The sequence below is a fragment of the Oncorhynchus gorbuscha genome, linkage group LG17 (assembly GCF_021184085.1).
Source record: "Oncorhynchus gorbuscha isolate QuinsamMale2020 ecotype Even-year linkage group LG17, OgorEven_v1.0, whole genome shotgun sequence".
Classification (NCBI taxonomy): Eukaryota; Metazoa; Chordata; class Actinopteri; order Salmoniformes; family Salmonidae; genus Oncorhynchus; species Oncorhynchus gorbuscha.
Window position 1 is genome coordinate 797434 of NC_060189.1, and position 14709 is coordinate 812142.

At 44.7% G+C, this 14709-nt stretch overlaps 1 protein-coding gene across 1 annotated transcript; it reads right to left on the bottom strand.

Annotated features, from left to right (window-relative positions):
• Positions 1–545: 545 nt before the first annotated feature.
• LOC124001774 (ubiquitin-conjugating enzyme E2 D3-like) lies at positions 546–12733 on the bottom strand. The gene is made up of 5 exons (XM_046308824.1): positions 12684–12733; positions 12554–12631; positions 7426–7531; positions 7021–7114; positions 546–767 (listed from the first exon to the last, which is right to left on the bottom strand). The coding sequence occupies exons 1-5, from the start codon at positions 12699–12701 to the stop codon at positions 722–724; spliced, it is 342 nt and encodes a 113-aa protein (XP_046164780.1). The 5' UTR covers positions 12702–12733; the 3' UTR covers positions 546–721.
• Between the last annotated feature and the right edge of the window lie 1976 nt (positions 12734–14709).

The window sequence follows — 14709 nt, forward strand, 5'->3', positions numbered from 1 at the left end:
AGTAGACCAGGATATTCCCCTAGTAGACCAGGATCCACAGGGATATTCCCCTAGTAGACCGGGATCCACAGGGATATTCCCCTAGTAGACCGGGATCCACAGGGATATTCCCCTAGTAGACCAGGATCCACAGGGATATTCCCCTAGTAGACCAGGATCCACAGGGATATTCCCCTAATAGACCGGGATCCACAGGGATATTCCCCTAGTAGACCAAGATCCACAGGAATATTCCCCTAGAAAATCTCTGGTTAAAAGTAGTGTATATAGGGAATAGACTGCCATTTCAGACACAGCCAACAACATCACACACCAGTTGGTGTATCCTGAAGAGACACGTCTGTCCGGTTTGGTCAGGTGTCTTCAACGTCCTCAGAACAACATGGATGGAACGCAGTCTAGTGGTTTAGTCTGATAACCAAGAGGCCAGTCGGCACGGCCGTATACTGTTATTGCATGCTCAACATGAAGAGTTCAGAACCCATGAAAGACTTACATTAAAATGTTGCGTTTTTTCCCGCGCTTAAATTAAACTAGTACACACGTTGACTGTCTGAGCAACAAACACTATCTTTTTAATAGCACATAAATGAAGGAGTGAAAATGGGGGCAAAATGAGTCTAATTCAATAACAAAATGAACAAAATAATGAACACAAGCAATTGAAGTTGACTCCAGCTACAACGACGTTCTCCTTCCGATGATCCGTTCAGACCAGTCATCACATGGCGTATTTCTGCGTCCATTCTCTTGCTATTCTGCTGTATCTGTAAGAGGGAAAACAAACAAAAACAATAGATGCAGCTTCCCAAACGGCACCCTATCGGCTGCACTACTTTTCACCAAAGCCGTACTAGGGTACCATCCCTGCGGATCCTGGTCTGCCAGGGGAACGTCCCTGCGGATCCTGGTCTGCCAGGGGAACGTCCCTGCGGATCCTGGTCTGCCAGGGGAACGTCCCTGCGGATCCTGGTCTGCCAGGGGAACGTCCCTGCGGATCCTGGTCTGCCAGGGAACGTCCCTGCGGATCCTGGTCTGCCAGGGGAACGTCCCTGCGGATCCTGGTCTGCCAGGGGAACGTCCCTGCGGATCCTGGTCTGCCAGGGGAACGTCCCTGCGGATCCTGGTCTGCCAGGGGAACGTCCCTGCGGATCCTGGTCTGCCAGGGGAACGTCCATGCGGATCCTGGTCTGCCAGGGGAACGTCCCTGCGGATCCTGGTCTGCCAGGGGAACGTCCCTGCGGATCCTGGTCTGCCAGGGGAACGTCCCTGCGGATCCCTACGTCCCTGACCGAGACTGTAAGACCTACATGTTTCAAGCAGAACACCATAGTGCCTGCGCACAAGAATGTCAAGGTAATCTGCCTAAATTAGGCATCACTACAGACCCTGGTTCGATCCCAGGCTGTATCACAACCGGCCGCGATCAGGAATCCCATAGGGCAGCACACAATTGGCCCAGTGTCGTCCGGATTAGGGGAGGGTTTGGCCAGAGTAGACAGTCACTGTAAATAAGATTTTTTTCTTAACTGACTTGCCAGGTTAAATAAATGTTAAATATATATACAGTGGGGCAAAAAAAGTATTTAGTCAGCCACCAATTGTGCAAGTTCTCCCACTTAAAAAGATGAGAGGCCTGTCATTTTCATCATAGGTACACTTCAACTATGACAGACAAAATGAGAAAAGAAAATCCAGAAAATCCCATTGTAGGATTTTTAATGAATTTATTTGCAAATTATGGTGGAAAATAAGTATTTGGTCACCTACAAACAAGCAAGATTTCTGTCTCTCACAGACCTGTAACTTCTTTAAGAGGCTCCTCTGTCCTCCACCTGTTACCTGTATTAATGGCACCTGTTTGAACTTGTTATCAGTATAAAAGACACCTGTCCACAACCTCAAACAGTCACACTCCAAACTCCACTATGGCCAAGACCAAAGAGCTGTCAAAGGACACCGGTAAGCAACTTGGTTTGAAGAAATCAACTGTGGGAGCAATTATTAGGAAATGGAAGACATACAAGACCACTGATAATCTCCCTCGATCTGGGGCTCCACGCAAGATCTCACCCCGTGGGGTCAAAATGATCACAAGAACGGTGAGCAAAAATCCCAAAACCACACGGGGGGACCTAGTGAATGACCTGCAGAGAGCTGGGACCAAAGTAACAAAGCCTACCATCAGTAACACACTACGCCGCCAGGGACTCAAATCCTGCAGTGCCAGACATGTCCCCCTGCTTAAGCCAGTACATGTCCAGGCCCATCTGAAGTTTGCTAGAGAGCATTTGGATGATCCAGAAGAAGATTGGGAGAATGTCATACGGTCAGATGAAACCAAAATATAACTTTTTGGTAAAAACTCAACTCGTGGTGTTTGGAGGACAAAGAATGCTGAGTTGCATCCAAAGAACACCACATCTACTGTGAAGCATGTGGGTGGAAACATCATGCTTTGGGGCTGTTCTTCTGCAAAGGGACCAGGACGACAGATCCGTGTAAAGGAAAGAATTAATGGGGCCATGTATCGTGTGATTTTGAGTGAAAACCTCCTTCCATCAGCAAGGGCATTGAAGATGAAACGTGGCTGGGTCTTTCAGCATGACAATGATCCCAAACACACCACCCGGGCAAAGAAGGAGTGGCTTCGTAAGACGCATTTCAAGGTCCTGGAGTGGCCCAGCCAGTCTCCAGATCTCAACCCCATAGAAAATCTTTGGAGGGAGTTGAAAGTCCGTGTTGTCCAGCAACAGCCCCAAAACATCACTGCTCTAGAGGAGATCTGCATGGAGGAATGGGCCAAAATACCAGCAACAGTGTGTGAAAACCTTGTGATGACTTACAGAAAATGTTTAACCTCTGTCATTACCAACAAAGGGTATATAACAAAGTATTGAGATAAACTTTTGTTATTGACCAAATACTTATTTTCCACCATAATTTGCAAATAAATTCATAAAATATCCTACAATGTGATTTTCTGGATTTTTTTTTCTAATTTTGTCTGTCATTGTTGAAGTGTACCTATGATGACAATTACAGGCCTCTCTCATCTTTTTAAGTGGGAGAACTTGCACAATTGGTGGCTGACTAAATACTTTTTTGCCCCACTGTATTCTTTTAATGACTACCACCCTGTAGCATCTGTAACCATGAAGTGCTTTGAAAGGCTGGCCATGACTCACATCAACACCATCATCCCAGGGTCCTCAGATCCTCACTAAGTTCTACAGCTGCACCATCGAGAGCATCTTGACTGGTTGCATCACTGCCTGATATGGCAACTGTTTGGCCTCCAACCGCTAGAGAGGGTAGTGCGTACGGCCCAGTACATCACCGGGGCTAATCTGCCTTCCATCCAGGACCTCTACACCAGGCGGTGTCAGAGGAAGGCCTTAAAAATAGCCAAAGACTCCAGCCACCCTAGTCAAAGACTTCTGTCTGCACTAAGCAAAGAGTAATTGGGAATGTAATGTAATGGTGCTTAGTGCACCAGGCGGTGTCAGAGGAAGCCCCTAGGCCATATGACTGCTGATGGATACCCAGACTATTTTCATTGACTTGTCCACACACAAGCAAACTAAAGCCTTACAAGGTGGTAGACTGTTGTTGGCTGAATGATGAGACAGCTTCCAGGGAATCCAGCGAGACCAGCCCTGGGTGAGGACTACATGCTGCCATAAACATAGACCTCCACAACAACAACCTCCTCTCCACAGACCCCGGACATTATTATTCCGCTTTGAAAGACATGGGGCATTATTCCGCTTTGAGAGACACGGGGCATTATTCCACTTTGAGAGACCAGGGGCATTATTCTGCTTTGAGAGACACGGGGCATTATTCCGCTTTGAGAGACACGGGGCATTATTCCGCTTTGAGAGACACGGGACATTATTCCGCTTTGAGAGACACGGGGCATTATTCCGCTTTGAGAGACAAGGGGCATTATTCCGCTTTGAGACACGGACATTATTCTGCTTTGAGAGACAGAGGGCATTATTCCGCTTTGAGACACCGGGCATTATTCCGCTTTGAGACACCGGACATTATTCTGCTTTGAGAGACACAGGGCATTATTCTGCTTTGAGACACAGGGCATTATTCCTCTTTGAGAGACACCGGGCATTATTCCACTTTGAGACACGGGACATTATTCTGCTTTGAGAGACACAGGGGCATTATTCCGCTTTGAGAGACACAGGGCATTATTCCGCTTTGAGACACTGGGCATTATTCCGCTTTGAGAGACACGGGGCATTACTCTGCTGTGAGAGACACCGGGCATTATTCCGCTTTGAGACACCGGACATTATTCTGCTTTGAGACACCGGACATTATTCTGCTTTGAGACACAGGGCATTATTCCTCTTTGAGAGACACCGGGCATTATTCCACTTTGAGACACCGGACATTATTCTGCTTTGAGAGACACAGGGCATTATTCCGCTTTGAGACACCGGGCATTATTCCGCTTTGAGACACCGGACATTATTCTGCTTTGAGAGACACCGGGCATTATTCCGCTTTGAGACACCGGACATTATTCCGCTTTAAGAGACACGGGGCATTATTCCGCTTTGAGACACAGGGCATTATTCCGCTTTGAGAGACACCGGGCATTATTCCGCTTTGAGAGACACGGGGCATTACTCTGCTGTGAGAGACACCGGGCATTATTCCGCTTTGAGACACCGGACATTATTCTGCTTTGAGAGACAGAGAGCATTATTCCGCTTTGAGACACCGGGCATTATTCCGCTTTGAGACACCGGACATTATTCTGCTTTGAGAGACACAGGGCATTATTCTGCTTTGAGACACAGGGCATTATTCCTCTTTGAGAGACACGGGGCATTATTCCACTTTGAGACACCGGACATTATTCTGCTTTGAGAGACACAGGGCATTATTCCGCTTTGAGAGACACAGGGCATTATTCCGCTTTGAGACACCGGGCATTATTCCGCTTTGAGACACCGGACATTATTCTGCTTTGAGAGACACCGGGCATTATTCCGCTTTGAGACACCGGACATTATTCCGCTTTAAGAGACACGGGGCATTATTCCGCTTTGAGACACAGGGCATTATTCCGCTTTGAGAGACACGGGGCATTACTCTGCTGTGAGAGACACCGGGCATTATTCCGCTTTGAGACACCGGACATTATTCTGCTTTGAGAGACAGAGGGCATTATTCCGCTTTGAGACACCGGGCATTATTCCGCTTTGAGACACCGGACATTATTCTGCTTTGAGAGACACAGGGCATTATTCTGCTTTGAGACACAGGGCATTATTCCTCTTTGAGAGACACCGGGCATTATTCCACTTTGAGACACCGGACATTATTCTGCTTTGAGACACTGAGGGGCATTAGGGCATCACATAACAGGAGCAAATGGAGAGCAGAACTTATTCCGCTTTGAGACACCGGGCATTATTCCGCTTTGAGACACCGGACATTATTCTGCTTTGAGAGACACCGGGCATTATTCCGCTTTGAGAGACACAGGGCATTATTCCGCTTTGAGACACCGGGCATTATTCCGCTTTGAGACACCGGACATTATTCTGCTTTGAGAGACACCGGGCATTATTCCGCTTTGAGACACCGGACATTATTCCGCTTTAAGAGACACGGGGCATTATTCCGCTTTGAGACACAGGGCATTATTCCGCTTTGAGAGACACCGGGCATTACTCTGCTGTGAGAGACACCGGGCATTATTCCGCTTTGAGACACCGGACATTATTCTGCTTTGAGAGACAGAGGGCATTATTCCGCTTTGAGACACCGGGCATTATTCCGCTTTGAGACACCGGACATTATTCTGCTTTGAGACACAGGGCATTATTCCTCTTTGAGAGACACCGGGCATTATTCCACTTTGAGACACCGGACATTATTCTGCTTTGAGAGACACAGGGCATTATTCCGCTTTGAGACACCGGGCATTATTCCGCTTTGAGACACCGGACATTATTCTGCTTTGAGAGACACCGGGCATTATTCCGCTTTGAGACACGGGGCATTATTCCGCTTTAAGAGACACGGGGCATTATTCCGCTTTGAGACACAGGGCATTATTCCGCTTTGAGAGACACGGGGCATTACTCTGCTGTGAGAGACACCGGGCATTATTCCGCTTTGAGACACCGGACATTATTCTGCTTTGAGAGACAGAGGGCATTATTCCGCTTTGAGACACCGGGCATTATTCCCCCTCCTTGAGACACCGGACATTATTCTGCTTTGAGAGACACAGGGCATTATTCTGCTTTGAGACACAGGGCATTATTCCTCTTTGAGAGACACCGGGCATTATTCCACTTTGAGACACCGGACATTATTCTGCTTTGAGAGACACAGGGCATTATTCCGCTTTGAGACACCGGGCATTATTCCGTAAATCACCCCTGAGACACCGGACATTATTCTGCTTTGAGAGACACCGGGCATTATTCCGCTTTGAGACACCGGACATTATTCCGCTTTAAGAGACACGGGGCATTATTCCGCTTTGAGACACGGGGCATTATTCCGCTTTGAGAGACACCGGGCATTATTCCGCTTTGAGAGACACGGGGCATTATTCTGCTTTGAGAGACACCGGACATTATTCTGCTTTGAGAGACACCGGACATTATTCTGCTTTGAGAGACACCGGACATTATTCTGCTTTGAGAGACACGGGGCATTATTCTGCTTTGAGAGATACAGGGCATTATTCCGCTTTGAGAGACACGGGACATTATTCCGCTTTGAGAGACACAGGACATTATTCTGCTTTGTCTCCGCTGTAGACCATGATTAACTAGTAAATCACCCCTCCCCACACTGAAAGAAGACAGGGACATGTTATGTTTATCAACTTCCCAGCGAGCCAAAAAGTTGTTGAAAATAACGTATTTTCACTGGGTTATACAGAATGAAAAATGTCCTGACATCTGCAGTATATATAAAATAACACTGAAGGGATGTCTCCAACAGACAGCAGTACAGGATACTTACTTGTCACTATCTGCTTTATAGATGCGTGCGATCTCTGGTACTAGAGGGTCGTCTGGGTTGGGATCACATAACAGGGAGCAAATGGAGAGCAGAACTGCAGAGGAAGACAGATACAAGAGTTAGAAACCCCCGTTTCTCTGCGGTGTAACCAGGAACAGGAGACAGGGGGGCTTTGGATCCCCCACTAGAGACGACTTCACTAGACATCTAGGCCATGTGATGTAGTGTCGTCTGATTCCTTATAGATACATACACACAGAGGCACGTTAAAAATTGTAGCAAACATCTCCACAATCTCCATTGAAATAATTTTGTAGTCCGAGACTAGGCTTAATCGGTGTCCGGTAAACTGCCCCATAATGCACCTTCAGTGGATCTGTCCATCACAGAGTAGTCCTAACTCACCTTTAGAAATTGTTAAAGCCGGCGACCACTGTGATCTTAGAATATCCAAACAGATACTGCCGTTACTGTTAATATCGGGGTGGTAAATTCTTGTGGTAAACGCTAACTGGGGGAGAGAGAAATCAGAGAGAGAAAGAGACAGAGAAAGAGAGAACTAGTAAATCACCCCTCCTACCACACAACATTAACTAGTAAATCAGAGAGAGAGACACAACATTAACTAGTAAATCAGAGAGAGAGAAGATTAACTAGAAATCACCCCTCCTAGAGACAACATTAACTAGTAAATCACCCTCCTAGAGAAACATTAACTAGTAAAATGTTAATTCAACAAAATGCTAATATATTTAGTAAATCACCCCTCCTACCACACAACATTAACTAGTAAATCACCCCTCCTACCACACAACATTAACTAGTAAATCACCCCTCCTACCACACAACATTAACTAGTAAATCACCCCTCCTACCACACAACATTAACTAGTAAATCACCCCTCCTACCACACAACATTAACTAGTAAATCACCCCTCCTCCTACCACACAACATTAACTAGTAAATCACCCCTCCTACCACACAACATTAACTAGTAAATCACCCCTCCTACCACACAACATTAACTAGTAAATCACCCCTCCTACCACACAACATTAACTAGTAAATCACCCCTCCTACCACACAACATTAACTAGTAAATCACCCCTCCTACCACACAACATTAACTAGTAAATCACCCCTCCTACCACACAACATTAACTAGTAAATCACCCCTCCTACCACACAACATTAACTAGTAAATCACCCTCCTACCACACAACATTAACTAGTAAATCACCCCTCCTACCACACAACATTAACTAGTAAATCACCCCTCCTACCACACAACATTAACTAGTAAATCACCCCTCCTACCACACAACATTAACTAGTAAATCACCCTAGTAAATCACCCCTCCTACCACACAACATTAACTAGTAAATCACCCCTCCTACCACACAACATTAACTAGTAAATCACCCCTCCTACCACACAACATTAACTAGTAAATCACCCCTCCTACCACACAACATTAACTAGTAAATCACCCCTCCTACCACACAACATTAACTAGTAAATCACCCCTCCTACCACACAACATTAACTAGTAAATCACCCCTCCTACCACACAACATTAACTAGTAAATCACCCCTCCTACCACACAACATTAACTAGTAAATCACCCCTCCTACCACACAACATTAACTAGTAAATCACCCCTCCTACCACACAACATTAACTAGTAAATCACCCCTCCTACCACACAACATTAACTAGTAAATCACCCCTCCTACCACACAACATTAACTAGTAAATCACCCCTCCTACCACACAACATTAACTAGTAAATCACCCCTCCTACCACACAACATTAACTAGTAAATCACCCCTCCTACCACACAACATTAACTAGTAAATCACCCCTCCTACCACACAACATTAACTAGTAAATCACCCATTAACTAGTCCTACCACACAACATTAACTAGTAAATCACCCCTCCTACCACAGTAAATCACCCCTCCTAACATTAACTAGTAAATCACCCCTCCTACCACACAACATTAACTAGTAAATCACCCCTCCTACCACACAACATTAACTAGTAAATCACCCCTCCTACCACACAACATTAACTAGTAAATCACCCCTCCTACCACACAACATTAACTAGTAAATCACCCCTCCTACCACACAACATTAACTAGTAAATCACCCCTCCTACCACACAACATTAACTAGTAAATCACCCCTCCTACCACACAACATTAACTAGTAAATCACCCCTCCTACCACACAACATTAACTAGTAAATCACCCCTCCTACCACACAACATTAACTAGTAAATCACCCCTCCTACCACACAACATTAACTAGTAAATCACCCCTCCTACCACACAACATTAACTAGTAAATCACCCCTCCTACCACACAACATTAACTAGTAAATCACCCCTCCTACCACACAACATTAACTAGTAAATCACCCCTCCTACCACACAACATTAACTAGTAAATCACCCCTCCTACCACACAACATTAACTAGTAAATCACCCTACTCCTACCACACAACATTAACTAGTAAATCACCCACAACATCCTACCACACAACATTAACTAGTAAATCACCCCTCCTACCACACAACATTAACTAGTAAATCACCCCTCCTACCACACAACATTAACTAGTAAATCACCCCTCCTACCACACAACATTAACTAGTAAATCACCCCTCCTACCACACAACATTAACTAGTAAATCACCCCTCCTACCACACAACATTAACTAGTAAATCACCCCTCCTACCACACAACATTAACTAGTAAATCACCCTCCTACCACACAACATTAACTAGTAAATCACCCTCCTACCACACAACATTAACTAGTAAATCACCCCTCCTACCACACAACATTAACTAGTAAATCACCCCTCCTACCACACAACATTAACTAGTAAATCACCCCTCCTACCACACAACATTAACTAGTAAATCACCCCTCCTACCACACAACATTAACTAGTAAATCACCCCTCCTACCACACAACATTAACTAGTAAATCACCCACAACATCCTACCACACAACATTAACTAGTAAATCACCCCTCCTACCACACAACATTAACTAGTAAATCACCCTCCTACCACACAACATTAACTAGTAAATCACCCCTCCTACCACACAACATTAACTAGTAAATCACCCTCCTACCACACAACATTAACTAGTAAATCACCCCTCCTACCACACAACATTAACTAGTAAATCACCCTCCTACCACACAACATTAACTAGTAAATCACCCCTCCTACCACACAACATTAACTAGTAAATCACCCCTCCTACCACACAACATTAACTAGTAAATCACCCCTCCTACCACACAACATTAACTAGTAAATCACCCCTCCTACCACACAACATTAACTAGTAAATCACCCCTCCTACCACACAACATTAACTAGTAAATCACCCCTCCTACCACACAACATTAACTAGTAAATCACCCCTCCTACCACACAACATTAACTAGTAAATCACCCCTCCTACCACACAACATTAACTAGTAAATCACCCCTCCTACCACACAACATTAACTAGTAAATCACCCCTCCTACCACACAACATTAACTAGTAAATCACCCCTCCTACCACACAACATTAACTAGTAAATCACCCCTCCTACCACACAACATTAACTAGTAAATCACCCTCCTACCACACAACATTAACTAGTAAATCACCCCTCCTACCACACAACATTAACTAGTAAATCACCCCTCCTACCACACAACATTAACTAGTAAATCACCCCTCCTACCACACAACATTAACTAGTAAATCACCCCTCCTACCACACAAACATTAACTAGTAAATCACCCCTCCTACCACACAACATTAACTAGTAAATCACCCCTCCTACCACACAACATTAACTAGTAAATCACCCCTCCTACCACACAACATTAACTAGTAAATCACCCCTCCTACCACACAACATTAACTAGTAAATCACCCCTCCTACCACACAACATTAACTAGTAAATCACCCCTCCTACCACACAACATTAACTAGTAAATCACCCCTCCTACCACACAACATTAACTAGTAAATCACCCCTCCTACCACACAACATTAACTAGTAAATCCACACAACATTAACTAGTAAATCACCCCTCCTACCACACAACATTAACTAGTAAATCACCCCTCCTACCACACAACATTAACTAGTAAATCACCCCTCCTACCACACAACATTAACTAGTAAATCACCCCTCCTACCACACAACATTAACTAGTAAATCACCCCTCCTACCACACAACATTAACTAGTAAATCACCCCTCCTACCACACAACATTAACTAGTAAATCACCCCTCCTACCACACAACATTAACTAGTAAATCACCCCTCCTACCACACAACATTAACTAGTAAATCACCCCTCCTACCACACAACATTAACTAGTAAATCACCCCTCCTACCACACAACATTAACTAGTAAATCACCCCTCCTACCACACAACATTAACTAGTAAATCACCCCTCCTACCACACAACATTAACTAGTAAATCACCCCTCCTACCACACAACATTAACTAGTAAATCACCCTCCTACCACACAACATTAACTAGTAAATCACCCCTCCTACCACACAACATTAACTAGTAAATCACCCCTCCTACCACACAACATTAACTAGTAAATCACCCCTCCTACCACACATTAACTAGTAAATCACCCCTCCTACCACACAACATTAACTAGTAAATCCCCCCCTCCTACCACACAACATTAACTAGTAAATCACCCCTCCTACCACACAACATTAACTAGTAAATCACCCTCCTACCACACAACATTAACTAGTAAATCACCCTACCACACAACATCCTACCACACAACATTAACTAGTAAATCACCCCTCCTACCACACAACATTAACTAGTAAATCACCCCTCCTACCACACAACATTAACTAGTAAATCACCCCTCCTACCACACAACATTAACTAGTAAATCACCCCTCCTACCACACAACATTAACTAGTAAATCACCCCTCCTACCACACAACATTAACTAGTAAATCACCCCTCCTACCACACAACATTAACTAGTAAATCACCCCTCCTACCACACAACATTAACTAGTAAATCACCCCTCCTACCACACAACATTAACTAGTAAATCACCCCTCCTACCACACAACATTAACTAGTAAATCACCCCTCCTACCACACAACATTAACTAGTAAATCACCCCTCCTACCACACAACATTAACTAGTAAATCACCCCTCCTACCACACAACATTAACTAGTAAATCACCCCTCCTACCACACAACATTAACTAGTAAATCACCCCTCCTACCACACAACATTAACTAGTAAATCACCCTCCTACCACACAACATTAACTAGTAAATCACCCCTCCTACCACACAACATTAACTAGTAAATCACCCCTCCTACCACACAACATTAACTAGTAAATCACCCTCCTGTAACCACACAACTTAAATCACCCCTCCTCCAAACCCTTAACTAGTAAATCACATGGACCCTTACCTTAGGAGGTTTGAAAGGATAGTCTGTGGGGAAATGGATGGACAGGAAGAAAACGCCCCCCTGATACGGACTGTCATTCTGAAAGGAGAGAAAGAGCATTAACTAGTAAATCCAACCCCTCCTGTTATACCTTGGTCAAAACAGACATTCAACATTTAACTAGTTCTCCCCTCCTAGTGGGATTACATTAACTGGTAAATCACAGGTCCCACCATCACAACATTAACAGTGAAACACTGTACAGAAGGAGAGTTAGTGCACATTCAGGGTCATTGTAAATCTTTAACCAGTGTTTCTTAATCACCTTTGATCAGGTGTATTAGTGCTTTTGGGCAAAAAAACTAAAATATTCAGCCCTTTGGTTCTCCAGGACCAAGATGAAGAATAACTACCTTCAACAGTTCCATAAAAATATAAAGTCTAAGACACCATTAACTAGTAAATCATCTCCCACTGTCCTGCTGACACTGTGCTGGAACTAGTAAATCATTCAGCTCCTGCAATGGAACAACATTAACAAGTAAATCAGCTCCTAAACCAATCAACAAGATTAACTAGTAAATCACCCTAGCTCTAAACCAATCACAACATTAACCAGTAAATCACTTAGCTCCTAAACCAATCACAAGATTAACCAGGAAATCACCCTCCTAAACCAATCAACAAGATTAACCAGTAACATCACCTCCTAAACACAAACATTAACAAGAAACCAGGAACACTTAGCTCTAAACCAATCAACAAGATTAACCAGTAAATCACCCCTCCTAAACCAATCAACAAGATTAACCAGTAACATTAGCTCCTAAACCAATCAACAACAGAACCAGGAAATCAGCTCTAAACCAATCAACAAGATTAACCAGTAAATCAGCTCTAAACCAATCAACAAGAGAGACCAGGAACACTTAGCTCTAAACCAATCAACAAGAGAGACCAGGAACACTTAGCTCTAAACCAATCAACAAGAGAGACCGGGAACACTTAGCTCTAAACTAGAGGCAGACATTTTGAATGATTAAAGCAACACGGTGAGCTCCAGTCTGAGAACAAAGAAGAATGAATGACAGGCTATCAGCCCAGTGACAAGCTATAATCCCAGTGACAGGCTATAATCCCAGTGACAGGCTATAATCCCAGTGACGGGCTATAATCCCAGTGACGGGCTATCAGCCCAGTAACTAGTAAATCAGGCCAGTCCTATCAGCCAACATTGACTAGTAAATCAGCCCAGTGACGGGCTATCAGCCCAGTGACAGGCTATCAGCCCAGTGACAGGCTATCAGCCCAGTGACAGGCTATCAGCCCAGTGACTATAATCCCAGTGACAGCCTATAATCCCAGTGACAGGCTATCAGCCCAGTGACAGGCTATCAGCCCAGTGACAGGCTATCAGCCCAGTGACAGGCTATCAGCCCAGTGACAGGCTATCAGCCCAGTGACAGGCTATCAGCCCAGTGACAGGCTGTAATCCCAGTGACAGGCTGTAATCCCAGTGACAGGCTATCAGCCCAGTGACAGGCTATCAGCCCAAAGTAGCCTATACCGGGGGCATACTCAGTAGCAAAACGTTTGGCAAAGGAAAACAAGTGTTTTGTATTTAAAAGTTCAGGTAGTCCCTCCCCTTTGCTGTTAGTTTTCTTCCATTTGGTGCATACTAGTAGTGAATACAACCCAACTGTGTGTTCTAGTGAAAGGAAGATGCCATTTCTCCAAGAACCAGTCAGAAAGGCCATTCAACACCACCTATACAATGAGGTAAAGCATACCATGACCTCGACCATGACCTCTACCACGACCTCTACGACCTCTACCACGACCTCTACCACGACCTCTACCACGACCTCTACCACGACCTCTACCACGACCTCTACCACGACCTCTACCACGACCTCTACCACGACCTCTACCACGACCTCTACCACGACGGCAACCACCGACAGAAAGTTGTTGTAATGTTCACATTTACAGAAAACAGGTCCTGGTCAACAGTAGTACACTACCCTATGGGTCCTGGTCAACAGTAGTACACTACCCTATGGGCCCTGGTCAACAGTAGAGCACTACCCTATGGGCCCTGGTCAACAGTAGTACACTACCCTATGGGCCCTGGTCAACACTACCCCTATGGGCCCTGGTCAACAATACCCCTATGG

What these genes read in the sequence shown, in the direction of transcription:
- LOC124001774 (XM_046308824.1), bottom strand. An exon ending in ATCCTTTCAAACCTCCTAAG is followed by an intron (nt 7,532 to 12,553) that starts GTAAGGGTCCAT and finishes TCTCTCCCCCAG; the next exon opens with TTAGCGTTTACCACAAGAAT. An exon ending in GGCTTTAACAATTTCTAAAG is followed by an intron (nt 7,115 to 7,425) that starts GTGAGTTAGGAC and finishes CTTCCTCTGCAG; the next exon opens with TTCTGCTCTCCATTTGCTCC.